Below are 13,768 nucleotides of genomic sequence, written 5' to 3'. Positions count from 1 at the left end.
CACGCGGGCTGCCAGCGGGTCTTGTTCTTTACGAGACAGCACCTGACTCTTGGTCTACTTTAAAAGGAGTTTTGTGTGACCCCCCCCCCCCCCATTTGCATTAAATTGTGTAATACCGATTTAAGGAAATAAACCTTTGGAACTGAGTGGGTGTAGCTGACGGTTGATGTGTCACCATCTCTAGTTTGTGTCACACACCGCGTTCCGGGTGGCCTTCAGGAGCACAGGAGTCTGGCCCTGCATGTGCTGGCTGCAGGGCTCAGCCTGGGGCACAGACCCCCAGGGCTCAGGTGTGCAGATGGGAGTTTGAGGCTGTGTCCATCCCCCGGGCACCAGGGCCGCCTGTCCTCGTCCCTGAGGGGGTCCGGGAGGGGGTGCGGGTTGTGAGGGGAACCCGCGCTGGACTGCTCCCTCTCCGGCGCTCTGATTCCGCCCTGATTCCGGCTGTGCTGTGGTTGGTTGCTTTTCCTTTACGGCTGCTGACCTTCGGCATCATTTCATGTGCTCGATGGGCCGCTCTTAGGATTGCATTTTTAAAGCTACAGCTGTTCTTGTGACTTAAAAATACCTCATTACCGAAAAGGCTAACCGCAATAAGACATGAAAGCTTGTGGGGAGGTGGTGTCAGAGGCAGCAGAAGGTGGGGCCTGGAGGCCCGGCCCGGAGGCTCCCTGCAGACCCGGCGGTGCTGGTGGGGAAGGGGGCGGGCTGGCGGGACCCATCCGCTCTGTGGGGCTCCTGGTATGTTAGTAACAGGAAGGAACGCCCAGGGGATTAGGACAGTCGTGGCATTTTGTTGCTAAATTAGCAGACTTCAGAGTGCCCACACTCCCCACCAGCCCTCCCTCCGTTTCTCTGATTGTCCACACCTTGGGTGGGTGGGGGACATGTGGACCTACGAGGACACACGCCATCTCCCTGGGGCCATAGTGTACGTTAGGGCCCACTTGCTGCCGTCCGTCTGTGGGTCGGACAGATGAACGATGATGTGTATCCACCACCACAGCATCACACAGAGCAGCCTCACTGCCCCCTGACCCTCTGTTCTGCCCATTCCCTCCCCCCAGCCCCGGCAAACCCGGTCATCTCACTGCTGCCATACTTTTGAGTTTTCTAGAATGTCCTGGAGTTGAAATCACATAGCCTGCAGCCTTTTCGGACTGGTTTCTTCCATTTAGTGATGCACGTCTAAAGTTTCTTCACGTCTTCATGGCTCACTTCCTTCTAGCTCTGAATGTGACTCCGTTGTCTGGATGGATCACTTTATCCAGTTCCAAGTTTTAGCAGTTCTAGCTAAAACTGCTATAAACATCCCCTGTGCAAGAACCTGGTGGGAAGGGGCGGGCCCAGGAGGGCTCGTCCTGGCGTGCAGCAACTCTGCGGGAAGGACTGGCTCCTTTCTGTCCTGGGACCTCACGTGTCCCTGCACGTTCCAGGCACATGCACAGGGGCCCTTGGCCAGGAGGACCAGGCTCAGGCTAGCCACCGGAGCTGGTGGGGTCCGAGGAGGGAGCCGGTATGGTGGTCTGCTCCCCACACAGTGCATTGCAGGGAGCCTCTCACCTGACCTGTCACGGTGTGCACCTTCTGCCTGCTTCGCTTCTACCGGGACCCCTGGGCAGGCTCAAGGAAGGAACAGGTGCCTCCATCCTTCCCACCCGATGGCCTGGCTGGGGGCGCGCCGGGGGGCTCCTCAGGGGCTGCAGGGGGCACAGCCTGGGGGCTTGGGCCTGCCCCTGAGACAGACCTCCACCTGGTCTGGGTCTCCGTTCCAGCACTGAGAGCCCTTGGCTCACGTGTGGCAGGGAGGCACAGCCTGCAGCCTCTGCATCCAGCCCTGCCAGGTCTCGGTTGGGTTAGTCCTGGACTCCTGTGGATGCCCTCCACCTGGGGCTGCACGGCCATCTCCTCGGTGGTGAGGGCCAGGGTGGGGCCTGTGCCCTCAGAGCTGCTAGAGCAGGGAGGGAGCATTCCCTGCAGAGGGCATCTGTGGGAGGAGGGTGGGGGTGCCCCCTGCAAAGACAGCCCAATGCTTCCTAAAGCTGCTGAGCCACAGAGTTCCCTCCGTCACACATGACCGGGCCCTTCTGTCAGCCCTGGAACCTGGGGGCCCCTCTCTTCCCTCCTGCCGAGGGGGTGGGGGCTGTCCTGGGGGTTGTTCAGCACAGGTGAGCCATCCTCTGTCACCTGCATGAGCTCCTTCTCATCTTCACCTTTAAGCGTGGAGTGTGGTCCAGGAGAGACCCCTGTCAGCAACCACTAAGCCCCGCAAAACTACGAGGACGTGTGCATCCCGTTTCTTTCATTGCGGGCAGTGTTTCCAAGGTTCACTCACGTCGCGAGCGTGCGGCCGGTACTTAACGGTTCGCTTTGCACACGACACTTTTTACTTTGTGATGCCCTATTTATTTTGCCGATTGGTTGTTCCACTGTGCGTGCCCCCACTAGAACGGGAGCTTCACAGCTACTGAGCGCCTGGTCCTTCTCTTCGCTGACCCAGCGCAGGCGCTTCCTGCCGCCTCCCGAGCCCCCCCCCGGACCGGAGATGAGGCACCTCCGCCACCGCCTCCAGCCCCCCGCCCCGTCCCCACAGGGCCCTGCTCAAGGTTTCCCCGAGGATTGCGCTCCCTCTCCGCCCCCCCCCGCCCCCCCACGTATGCCCCAAGTGCTCCCAACTGTGCCAGAACCAGCCCTGGCGCAGAGCAAACGCCTGCTACCACGGATCCGGGAGACTTGCAAAGTCTGAGGATGCGCTGGTCTGCGCACCAGGACTGCTGCTGCGAGCCTCTAGGCCAGGGGCTCAGCGGGGGCCCTCTGGGGTCCCCTGGGGTCCCCCTCGGGAACGCAGGGCCCGCGGCGCTGGCTCCCTAGGGCGGGGGTGCAACCGGGATCCGAGCGTCCGCGCCCGCCCTTCTGAGCACCTGTCGGCACCTGCAGGCTCCGAGGAGCCGCGCGCCACGCTTCGCCCCGCCCTCGGGCCCTGCATCGCCCCGCCCCCGGGCCTAAGCTCCGCCCGGGGGACTTTTGTCCGCGCCCGGTCGCCGTCCGCAGCGCGTTGCACTTCCGCCTTCGCCCACGTGGTCCGGCTCGGGCTCGTTCCGCCGCGCCGTGAGTGGGGCCGAGCGGGTGCGCGTCCTTCTGGTTCCGGCGAGAGTGGCCGCGGCCTCCCGCACTCCGGAGGGAGAGCCGGCCGGGCGGGGCGGGAGGGTCGGGCGGGAAGGGCCGGGGAGGACCCGGGGGAGGGCCGGGGCCGGGCGCGCGCCCCCCGCCGCCCCCCGGTCGCGCATGGCGATCCGAGTCGTGCGGGCGGCGGCCGGGGCCGTGAGGAGAGCCTGCGGACCGTGCAGCCCGAGCCTGGGACCGCGTCTGCTCCGGTAATGACGGCGCGCTCGCCCGGGCCCGGTCTCCAGCCTGCGCCCCGCCGCGCGCGGCCGCGTCGCTCACGCCGTCCGTGTCTCTGCAGCTTGCCCCCCATGGCCGGGAACGTGGAGGCCCCCGCACCCGTGGGCGCCCGGCCGGAGCGCGACCCGAAGGCCCGGGGTGGCTGGCGGGGCGGGGCCAGGATCTGGGAGGAAACGGAGCAGCAGGCGAAGAAGCTCCGGAGCGCCTCGGACGCGGAGCAGCACAGGAAGCTGCCCAAACGGAAGATAGTGCTGCTCATGGGCTATTCCGGGAAGGGCTACCACGGCATGCAGGTGTGCGGGGCCGCCGTGTGCCGGGGACAGGCAGGCAGGTCGGGTGAGTCCCCTTGGGCAGGATTTCGGTCGGAACCCAGGCGGCTCTGAGCCTTGCTCTTTCCCTGGGAGATGCCACGCTGGGGGGCTTTCACGGACCTCCCGGGCGTCCAAGAGGCCCCCTCTGCCGCTGACCATCGTGTGGCCACGGGCAAGCGATTGATTCAAGCTCTTCGTGCCCTTTTCTCATCCATAGGCGAGGGGGGGCGGCTGGAAGACTCGGCTGTCTTCTTTGTCAGCTACATTGAGGGTCAGAGCCTGTGGGCAAGCAGAATTCTCTTTTCTGTGAGAATAGGAGGGCCACCTTGTTGATGTCACAGAGTCCTGCGGGTCCTGGAGTCTGGTTAGGGCAAGATCTGAGGGGCAGCATTATGGAGCTTCTAGAAGTCATGGGTGTCCTTTCCCAGCACGCGTTAATCCCAGGAGGTTGTGCAGGCTGGTCGTGTGAACTGAAGGGTTGAGGAAAAGCCAAGGATTCCAAGTCCAGCCCTGGCTGGCAGTGTCCTGGGGTGCGCTTCTCCCTGTGTGTCCAGAGGCCTTCCTCCCTGTGGGGCTAAGACAGGGTGTCCCTCTGCACCCAGCCGCTGCAGACAGATGGGTCTCCAGCAGGAGAGGTGCTGGTTTCGGATCTGACCAGGTGGGAGGAAGCAGCATCTCGGGTGATCCCTGCTGTTGGCTGTTTTCACCTGGCTGCCCGGGGTGGGGCGTTTCTAGAGACTGTGGGTACCCTCCGGTAACTGTCCTACCTGCCATGGGTGGGGAGGAACTGCGGTGTCCCCCCTCCCCCCCCCCCCCCCCCCGGGCCACAAGTGTGGACACAGCACACAGGCTCCCTGTGTGGAGCATTGCGGGCCCAGGGCTCCCACCTGTGGGCAGTGACTGAGTGAAAAAAACTGCTTTTCTATTCTTTTCTTCAGAGGAACGTTGGGTCCTCACAATTCAAGACCATCGAAGATGATTTGGTGTCTGCCCTGGTCCGGTCGGGCTGTATTCCTGAAAATCACGGTGAAGATATGAGGAAAATGTCCTTCCAGCGGTGTGCCCGCACTGACAAGGTAGGCACCGTCTCTGCGCCTCCCCCGCAGGTTCGAGCAGCGCCTGAAGCTCCTGGGCGGCGCTTGTCCTTGACTTCACAGCTTCGCGGCTTTCCTTGTCAAGACTCGCGGCTGCGAATGACCGGTGCACAAACCAGACGCGCCGAAATGGAAGGAACTGAGAAGTTCTGGAGTGTTTCTAGTCCAGGTGTGGCTGGACCTCAGTGCTCCCTGCTGCCCACACTTGGTTTGCGTCCTGTTTGTGAATCCTCCTCCCTTGCCCCTGTGGGTGGCATGGTGGCCACAACATCTGCCTTAGATACAGGTGTCTCAAGCTTGCCAGTTCCTGTGGGATTGTAACGTGAGATTTTCTGAAAGGGGAGAGGAAACAGGTGAAACTGGTTTTAATGGTTTTATTTGAGTCCGTATTTCCAAGATAGCCTTCTTTCAACACGTGGTCAACATAAGTACAGTTAACACAGTTCCCATTGCGAGTGTGCGTGCGTGCGCATGTGTGTGCGTTTTGGCAGTGTGCTGGGTGCTCAGGGCTCAGGGCTCATCACCACCACACTGGCCACATCTGGTGGACTGGGGAGCCTCGGTGGCCGTGGCCCGGTGCTGTCCACTCAGTCCTGAGATCAAGTCCCACTCTGTTGTCTCATTGGCTCACGTGTCTGTCGTGGGCTCAGTCACGGCTGGCGTGGCGGCTGTGCTGGGTGGTCTTGTCCTGTCATGGGACTGGCCTGGGCAGGAGCTCCCTAAGGAGACTGGAGGGGTGCGGGGCGGGTGGGTAGGGCAGAGGGCACAGACCCCAAGCTCTTTGCTGGTAGACGTGAGATGCATAGTGTGCACCAAGCCTTTTGCCCCTGCTCCGAGACCCTGGCCCTGAGATGCCTCTGTGGCTGCCTGAGGTCACCGTGGGTCTGACACAGACACGGGTAGCTCGGGGCCCTGAGCTGCTGAATAATGCCCCCCAGGGTCTCGAGGTACCCAGATCCCCCGGGCTTGTGCGTCAGGCTGGCGGGACCCTGGAACTGGTGCTGTTGAACAGACAGGGGAAAAAGGAAATGGGGCCGCGGGTTCATTTCTTGTAGGTGATGCGGAAACACTTCAGGGTCCTGGACTCCCTTATGGTTTTCCTCTTCTTTTTAAAGTGCACTTAGGGTGCACTTAGGTGCACTTTTTTTGCACTTAGGGTTCTCTGGTTGTTTTCAAGGCAGAAAACAGCAGATATTTGCTTGAGCTGACAAAGAGCATCTCAGAGCGTGGTGCTCAATTTCCACTGTTACTAGAGACTGCTTTGTCCGGGTGTGTTTCCTCTTACACTTCGGAGAGCCTGAAGAAACCAAACTTCTGATACTAACATCCCAACACTTGTGCCTCCGGCCGCTGGGATGAATAAATGACGACATTTTGTTGGTTTCTGTTTCAGATTTTTATTTTTTTATAGTTTTAAAAATACTTATTTGTCTTGAGAGCACGCAAGCAGAGGAGGGGCAGAGAGACAGAGAATCCCAAGCAGGGTCCGCAGTGTCAGCACAGAGCCCGATGCGGGGCTCCATCCCAGAAACCCTGAGATCCTGAACTGACCTGAAATCAAGAGTCGGACGTTTAACCAACCGAGCCATCCAGGCGCCCCTGATTTCAGATATTTAAATAAGTACTTCGTTGAGACACAATTCACTGCTCACAGTTTGGCTACTCAAAGTGTGCGATTCAGTGGACTCGTGCGTTTGAAGAGTGGTGCAGACACCCCTGCAGCTGCTGTCAGGATACTCATCTCCCTGGAAAGGAGCCCACACCCTTGGCAGTCTCTCCTGCCCCAGCAGTGCGTCCAGAAGGTTCTCATGTCAGCATGTGACTGATACAGAAATGTAGCACTGCGATCTGTTTTCATTCCTTTTTTTTTGTTTGTTTGTTTACTCTGGACTCCTGTCCACTTCCCTGTCCCTGCAAGAGAGCACATGGGAAGGGGCAGAAGGAGGAGACACAGGATCCCAAGGGGGCTCCCCGCTAATGGCGAGAGTCCAGTGTGGGGCCCGAACTCACAAACCGTGAGGTCATGACCCGAGCCAAAGTCAGACGCTTAATCAGCTGAGCCACCCAGGCACCCCTCGTTCCCATCCTTTTTTTTTCCTTAAGACTTTATTTTATTGTAAGATTTTATTTTGAAGGAATCTCTACCTCTAATCTGGGGCTCGAACTCCCGAACCCAAGATCATGAGTCCCATGTGCTTCCAGCTGAGCCAACCGGGTGCCCCTCCTTTTTTCCCCCCCGTTTGCTTGCTTGCTTGCTTGCTTGATTTATTTATTTATTTAAATTTTTTTTAATGTTTTTTTTCGAGAGAGAAAGCGAGAGAGCGCATGAGCGGGGGAGGGGCAGTGAGAGAGAGGGAGACAGAATCAGAAGCAGGCTCCGGGTTCTGAGCCGTCAGCACAGAGCCCAACACGGGGCTCGAACTCCTGAACCTTGAGATCATGACCTGAGCTGAAGTCGGACGCTTAACCGACCGAGCCACCCAGGCGGCCCCAGTTTCCCGCTTTAAGCAGAACCTTTGGAGAGTGAGTTGCAGACATTGTTCACTCTGAAATCCAGCGCCCCGGGCACCGCCTCAGTGTACCTGTCGCTCCTGAGAACCCAACACTTGCGGGATCCCACTACCCGCCTGCGTTGGTTGTGTTCCTGATCCAGCACCTAAACCCGGGTTCGTGCCCGGCCTGGCCTTTGAGCTCCCTTTCACCTAAAATGCCTCCTGCACCTTCCTGATGTGATGGCGTTTTGATGAATGTCCTCAATCCGGATTTGTCCGATTGTTCTCGTGGCTCAATTCGGATAAAGGTTCTGGACAGGAACGTTACACTCGTTAGAGTTGGTTTCTTCGCGTGTGTTAAGCCTTTTTGGAAAACGTGATGGGTCCACGGGCGCACGCGGCAGCGTGCGGCGAAGCGGGTGATGCTGGAGTGGACGCCTGGGTGTCTGCACTCGGGTGAGCACCCCACAGAGCCCGCCCGCCCCCCAGGAGCACTCCTGTCCACTTCCCTGTCCCTGCAAGTTCTGCCACGTTGACTCTCAGTACAGCTTTTAGGTGAAAGTGCAGCATCGGGGGGGGGGGGGGTGCACATCTGGATCCAGTCATCTGTGCAGCTGGCACCCCTTCCCTGTCCAGTCGGTACCCCCTGCCCCGGTCCCCACAGGGTAACTGCGGTCGTGGCTTAGGTGGCGCGGCGGTCCCCCCTTGTTGGTGGAGGACCCGCTCCAAGACCCTCGGGTGCCTGAGCCGTGCACGGTGTGAGTCTAGCTCTGCCGGTTGCCGTGCGTGTACCCCTGCGATGGAGGGTGCGCCCCGATTCGGCCCAGCGAGGGAGGAGCGGCGGTGGCTCGGGCTCAACCAGGACCGTGCTGGCAGTGCGCCGTCCTGCGAGCTGCGTGAATGAACGGGGTCTCACGGCGCCTTGGTGTGCCACGCCGCCCTCCCCGTGGGGAGGGGACACGGGAAGTGCCGTGTGGTGAGGCGAGGGGGCGGATGGCGTGCGCGTGGGCCGGAGCGTGAGCCCCCCGCCCCCGCCACGTGCCCGAGCGAGGGTGCCCGCAGGTGCCCGGAGCAGGGTGGCGGATCTTCCTAGCTTTGCCTCGCGGTCTCCCGAGTAAATCGTATCTTCTTCTTCCCCTAGTTTAGGGTCCCATCCGAGGGGGACTGTGTTTCCTACTTGCCTGACGCGGTGCGGGTTTTGTTGGGATTGGAGCTCGTTCGCACCGTTTGGGCAGCTGTGCTGCCGGCCCCCTGGTGGGTGCAGCGCCCTTTCCAAAACCGCAGCTTCCGGCCGTCGCCCGACCCCTCTGCTTCCTTTGCAGGGCGTGTCCGCGGCGGGCCAGGTCGTGTCCCTGAAGGTGTGGCTGATCGATGACATTTTAGAGAAGATCAACGGCCACCTTCCTCCTCACATTCGGATACTGGGTAAGCGCTGCGCGTGCGGGGCCCTGACGTTTCACCAGGCTTCCCTGTCCTCCTGAAGGCCAGCTGCGCAGACAGACCTGGAACCACCCTTCACGTGCTGCCGCACACGCCTCGCTTTAACCAAACGCTGGACGTGCAAGTCCAGGTTCGGGAAAGTTACCACGGGCGATTATTCCCTTTTGTGACAAGCCCGGTGGGGCTTTTTAGTCCGACTCTCTGCTCTTCGGTGGCCTGCACGCGCGGCTCACGTTCGCCCTGGTGCTGGGACGGTTGGTGTCGAACTCGCCGTCTGTTTCTCTTTGTCCTGTCTGTTCTGGGTTCCCCTTTTTTTCTGTTTCTTCTTCTGGACTAACATTTTTCGTAGTTCCATTTAATCAATGATCGTCTTGGCTGCCCCGTTAGCTGTAACTTGATGTGGTTCTTCAGCGGTTGCTTTGGGGCTGAGGGCGGCGGTTGTCAGACTCTGCGGACGGCCGGGGCCGCGCGGCCCCGGGACCTCGGTCTCGGCCGCACGCGCTCCCTGACTGTACCCGCCCTACCTCCCCCGCCGGCACCCAGGCCGAGCGGCCGTGGTGTCGTCTGTGTTCGAGCCTGCCTTGCCGCTTCCCCTCAGCCCACTTGTCGTGGAGCCCGAAAACCACAGCGGCGTGGCCCTGTCCCTTCCCTGGGCTTGGCGCCGATGGGCGTGTATGGCTCCGCCCGGACGTGCCGGCCGCCCTGCGCGCAGCCGGCTAAATGACCGGCCGGTCGAGGTACAATTGCCGAATGACCAGCGGCAGGTTTAAGTATACAGTTGGGAGGTTTTGACGTACCTCACGTCTGCGGAACCTTCTTGGGTGAGACCCGCCCCCCGCTGCCGCTCTGCTTCCTGTCGCTGTGGGGTTCTGTCTGCGGAATCAGGCAGCACGCCTGGGGCGTGGGCGAGCGCGAGTCTCTTGGGCAAAGCCGCCGCGAGCTGTGGCACAAACCAGACTCTGGGCGTGAGGCGGCCAGCACCCGTCGATTGCCGAGCCCGCGTGTGCTAGCGAAGCGGGGCCCTTGTTTGTCATGGGGGGCGGGCGCTCCGCCCCCCAGGAGACGGTCCTGCGGGTGGCGCCTCTTGGAGCCCATCCTCGCCAGGCCTCCCGAGACCTCAAACAGCGCGCTTCCGTGGGAGGCTCTGCGGCGCCTTCCACAGACGGGCCCGTTTCGCTAAAACAAACACCGCGTCCCGTCCAGTCAGCTTAGTGGTCAGCGCTCCCTGCGTGGCATCACACACGGGGCGGCCCTGTGCACAGTGCAGCTTGGCGATGCTCGGTGCGGACGACCGTGAATTTGTAACTCAAATTCCCCCCCGGAGCGGGGCACCTGGGTGGCTCAGTTGGTTGAGTGTCCGACTTCCACTCGGGTCATGATCTCACGGTTCATGGGTTCAAGCCCCGCGTCGGGCTCTGTGGGCAGCTCGGAGCCTGGAGCCTGCTTTGGATTCTGTGCTTCCCTCTCTCTCTGCCCCTCCCCCGCTCACGCTCTGTCTCTTTGTCTCTCAAAAATAATAAACAAACGTTAAAAGAAAACCTCCCCGTGGGGCGCCTGGGTGGCTCAGTCGGTTGAGCGTCCGACTTTGGCCCGGGTCACGATCTCGCAGTCCGTGAGTTCGAGCCCCGCGTCGGGCTCTGGGCTGATGGCTCAGAGCCTGGAGCCTGCTTCGATTCTGTGTCTCCCTCTCTCTCTGCCCCTCCCCCGTTCATGCTCTGTCTCTCTCTGTCTCAAAAATAAATAAACATTAAAAAAAAAAAAGAAAAAAGAAAAGAAAACCTCCCCCCGAGCAGATGCAACAGCCACGCAGACACGACCAAGAACGCGCTGGCTCCCCCACGGGACAGGTGTCTCCCACAGACCTGGCCTCCTCGTCTTCAGGGGCTGCCCGCTGCTTCATCCTGTGATCGTTCCAGAGCATCCTGGATCCGTTTTTCTGTGGCTGGGCTTTCTAAGTTTTCTCTGTTTGTTTGTTTGTTTGTTTGTTTTTGCTGTTAAACATGCTGCTGTCTCGGTGTCTTCGCACAGAACCAACCGCTCGTAAGGGGTGGTTTCGGGTCGCGCCACGCTTCCCACCCGCAGTGTTGTGCGTCCTGTGGAGATGAGCCTCCCGCATCTTGACAAGCCCTGGGTTTTGTTTTTTTTTTTTTTAAATTTTTTTTTTTCAACGTTTTTTTTTTTTTTTTTTTATTTTTGGGACAGAGAGAGACAGAGCATGAACCGGGGAGGGGCAGAGAGAGAGGGAGACACAGAATCGGAAACAGGCTCCAGGCTCCGAGCCATCAGCCCAGAGCCTGACGCGGGGCTCGAACTCACGGACCGCGAGATCGTGACCTGGCTGAAGTCGGACGCTCAACCGACTGCGCCACCCAGGCGCCCCTGACAAGCCCTGGGTTTTAACACATGCCTGTGCTTTTGATGAGTGTGCGTGTGCATGTGCGTGCGTGGCTGTGAGGTTGCACGCTGGGCGGGTGCAGGCTTGTGCGCGGAAGTCGGGCCGTGTGCGGTCCAGACGCCTGTTGGCAGGAAGTGTGGTCCTCATTTGCCCCTTCTCCCCTCAAGGACTGAAGAGGGTCACGGGCGGCTTCAACTCCAAGAACAAGTGCGACGCCAGGACCTACCTGTACATGCTGCCCACGTTCGCCTTCGCCCACAAGGACCACGACGTGCAGGACGAGAGCTACCGGCTGAGCGCGGACACGCTGCGGCGGGTGAACGCGCTCCTCGCCTGCTACAAGGGCACGCACAACTTCCACAACTTCACCTCGCAGAAGGGGCCCCGGGAGGCCAGCGCTCGGCGCTACATCCTGGACATGTTCTGCGAGGAGCCTTTCGTGCGGGAGGGCATGGAGTTCGCGGTGATCAAGGTGAAGGGCCAGAGCTTCATGACGCACCAGATCAGGAAGATGGTCGGCCTGGTGGTGGCCGTGATCAAGGGCTACGCCCCCGAGAGCCTGCTGGAACGCAGCTGGGGCGAGGCGAAGGTGGACGTGCCCAAGGCGCCGGGGCTCGGCCTGGTCCTGGAGCGCGTGCACTTCGACAAGTACAACCAGCGCTTTGGCAACGACGGGCTGCATGAGCCGCTGGACTGGACCCAGGAGGAGGCGGGGGTCGCGGCGTTCAAGGAGCAGCACATCTACCCCACCATCATCAGCACCGAGCGCCAGGAGCGGTCCATGGCCCGGTGGCTGGGCACCCTGCCTGTGCACGACTTCGACGCCACCGCCCACGCGGCAGCCGGCCTGGGTGCCAAGGTGGGGTGGGGACCAGGGGCTGGAGGCGGGGGCCCCGGGGCCGCCACAGGCCTTCCCTTTCGGGAGCTCGGCCGAGCTTCTAGCCTGCTCTGCGCCGGTGTCCCTGTGTCCATCATGCAGACAAGCAAGCTGAGCCCCAGAGGGGGGGTCACGGGGTCACACCACTGCAGACCAGCAGAGCCGGGGCGTTGGAATGGGTGGCTGGTGACCCCAAAATGTTGCTTGGTGTCCGCTCCCCGCTCTGTGCTTAGTGACCTTGGACGAAGGCTGTGCTTGGTGGCCGGCCTTCCGATCGGTGAGAGGGAGGTGTCAGGGTGAGCCCTGCTGGGTCCTCAGCACGTGTCTGTTGTCACGCCCGCTCCGGAATGTCCCACCCGCAAGATCCTGCCAGGGCCGTGGCTCGGGGGCGGCTCATCCCTGCCAGCTGCATTTAGGACGGGGCGTCTGTTCCAGGCCCTGGAGCTAGTGGGTCTGCGGCCGTAGGTCTCTCCCCTGCGGGTCCTGAGCCGGTGTTCTCGGGCCGTCATCTAGGCGTCCACAGAAACACTGCTGCGGGCACGCCTGGGGTTGTAAACTGGTGCACGCGGGTGACTAGGCAAGGCGAGTGGGCCAGGTGTGGAAAAGCAGGTGTGCAGGTGGGGTCACAAGTCGAAGCGCTGTCTGCGCGGCGTTGGGGATCGGTGGAGGCTGGCCGGCAGGAGCGCCCCTGTTCCATCTCCCCGCCACCAGAGAGCGCCACTTCGGGTCGTGGGGCGGTGGGCCATCTCCGGGAGAGGGCCGCCTTGTGCGGGAGGGTCATGTGAGGAGGGGCGGGGAGGGCCACGTCGGGAGAGCCCCAAGTTTTTCCAAGAGAAAGTGGCATTCTGGAATTTTAAGTGAAAATTGCCACTCTAATTTGGCGGGGGGGGGGGGGGGGGGGGGTAGGAGGCGCCGCATGCGCAGATCTGATGGGGGGGGGGCGGGGCCCGCCCTCTGCTCGCCCTTGCTGGAACCACCTTTGGCTGCTGGCTGGCTGGACACCTTGAGAGAGACCTTCCACATCCCGTCCCTTGTTCCCCTGGGTCCCCCGCCCCCCAGGCAGGCAGGCGAGGACACGTGTTGGCGCTCCTCCCCGACAGGGCAGGCGGGGGGGGGGGGGCCCTGGTGTGGTGCGTCCCCGCGGACCGCCCCGCCCCACCCCCACTTTTGCTCTTGTTCCACAGGCACCCAGCCCCCTGGGAGACAGCGACTGAGGCGGCGGCCGGCCCATGGGCGCAGGGCCATCCTCGCCGACCCAGGGAGCCGCGCCGCGGCCCCGCAGCCTCAGGGTCCCGAGACCTGCGTCAGGTTGGGTTCCGTCGCCGGCAGGACCTGTCGCGACTCTGTTTCCAGCTCGTGCAGTAACCGCTCACACCTCAGCACGGAAAGACACTATTTTTTTAAAGAAGCAGTTTTCTTATTAAATAAGTACAAACTTTGCCTCAGGCACCCCTTGTTTTACGTTTCTGTGTGTTTTGCGTCCGGAGAGGGAGGCAGTGCCGCGTGCTGTAAAGGGACAGAGTATGACGCTGGCAAGCGGAGCCCGGACCCGCCCCGGGCCCTCGGGATGGAGCTGGGCAGTGCGGCGGCGCCAGAGAAGCCGGGCAGGTGGCCCTGACCCCGGAGCCGCCCACACGCCTTCACCCGGTCACGTCCACCCCAGTGCTGCCCACGCTCCTGCTGGGGGGACTGGGACAGAAGAGGGACAGGGCGGCCCCTCCAGGAGCGTTCCTGGCAAAAGGCCCACCAGTAGCCTT

At 61.5% G+C, this 13,768-nt stretch overlaps 1 protein-coding gene across 3 annotated transcripts; it reads left to right on the top strand.

Moving 5' to 3' along the window:
• The first annotated feature begins 2,697 nt into the window (after window positions 1–2,697).
• Window positions 2,698–13,460, top strand: PUS1 (pseudouridine synthase 1). Of its 3 annotated transcripts, none has more exons than XM_042911079.1 (6): window positions 2,698–3,108; window positions 3,464–3,695; window positions 4,652–4,789; window positions 8,622–8,724; window positions 11,302–11,993; window positions 13,196–13,460. In XM_042911079.1, exons 2-6 carry the CDS (start codon window positions 3,474–3,476, stop codon window positions 13,223–13,225), a joined length of 1,185 nt encoding a protein of 394 aa, XP_042767013.1. In that variant the 5' UTR covers window positions 2,698–3,108; window positions 3,464–3,473; the 3' UTR covers window positions 13,226–13,460. The 3 variants fall into 3 exon arrangements, with proteins under 3 accessions (XP_042767013.1, XP_042767012.1, XP_042767010.1); XM_042911078.1 differs by having other exon boundaries at window positions 3,089–3,126; XM_042911076.1 differs by lacking the exon at window positions 2,698–3,108 and adding an exon at window positions 3,207–3,374.
• Window positions 13,461–13,768: the final 308 nt, after the last annotated feature.

Source organism: Panthera leo, chromosome D3 (genome assembly GCF_018350215.1).
Source record: "Panthera leo isolate Ple1 chromosome D3, P.leo_Ple1_pat1.1, whole genome shotgun sequence".
In the NCBI taxonomy this organism is placed as follows: domain Eukaryota; kingdom Metazoa; phylum Chordata; class Mammalia; order Carnivora; family Felidae; genus Panthera; species Panthera leo.
The sequence above is the reverse complement of the archived record's forward strand: the minus strand, read 5'-3'. Positions and strand labels throughout refer to the sequence as shown.

Excerpts from the sequence above, each read along its gene's own strand:
- PUS1 (XM_042911076.1), top strand. The coding sequence starts at position 3,286 with ATGGCGATCCGAGTCGTGCGGGCGGCGGCCGGGGCCGTGAGGAGAGCC. Across the intron at positions 3,375-3,463 it reads CTGGGACCGCGTCTGCTCCG|CTTGCCCCCCATGGCCGGGA; the intron begins GTAATGACGGCG and ends GTGTCTCTGCAG. Across the intron at positions 11,994-13,195 it reads CAGCCGGCCTGGGTGCCAAG|GCACCCAGCCCCCTGGGAGA; the intron begins GTGGGGTGGGGA and ends CTTGTTCCACAG.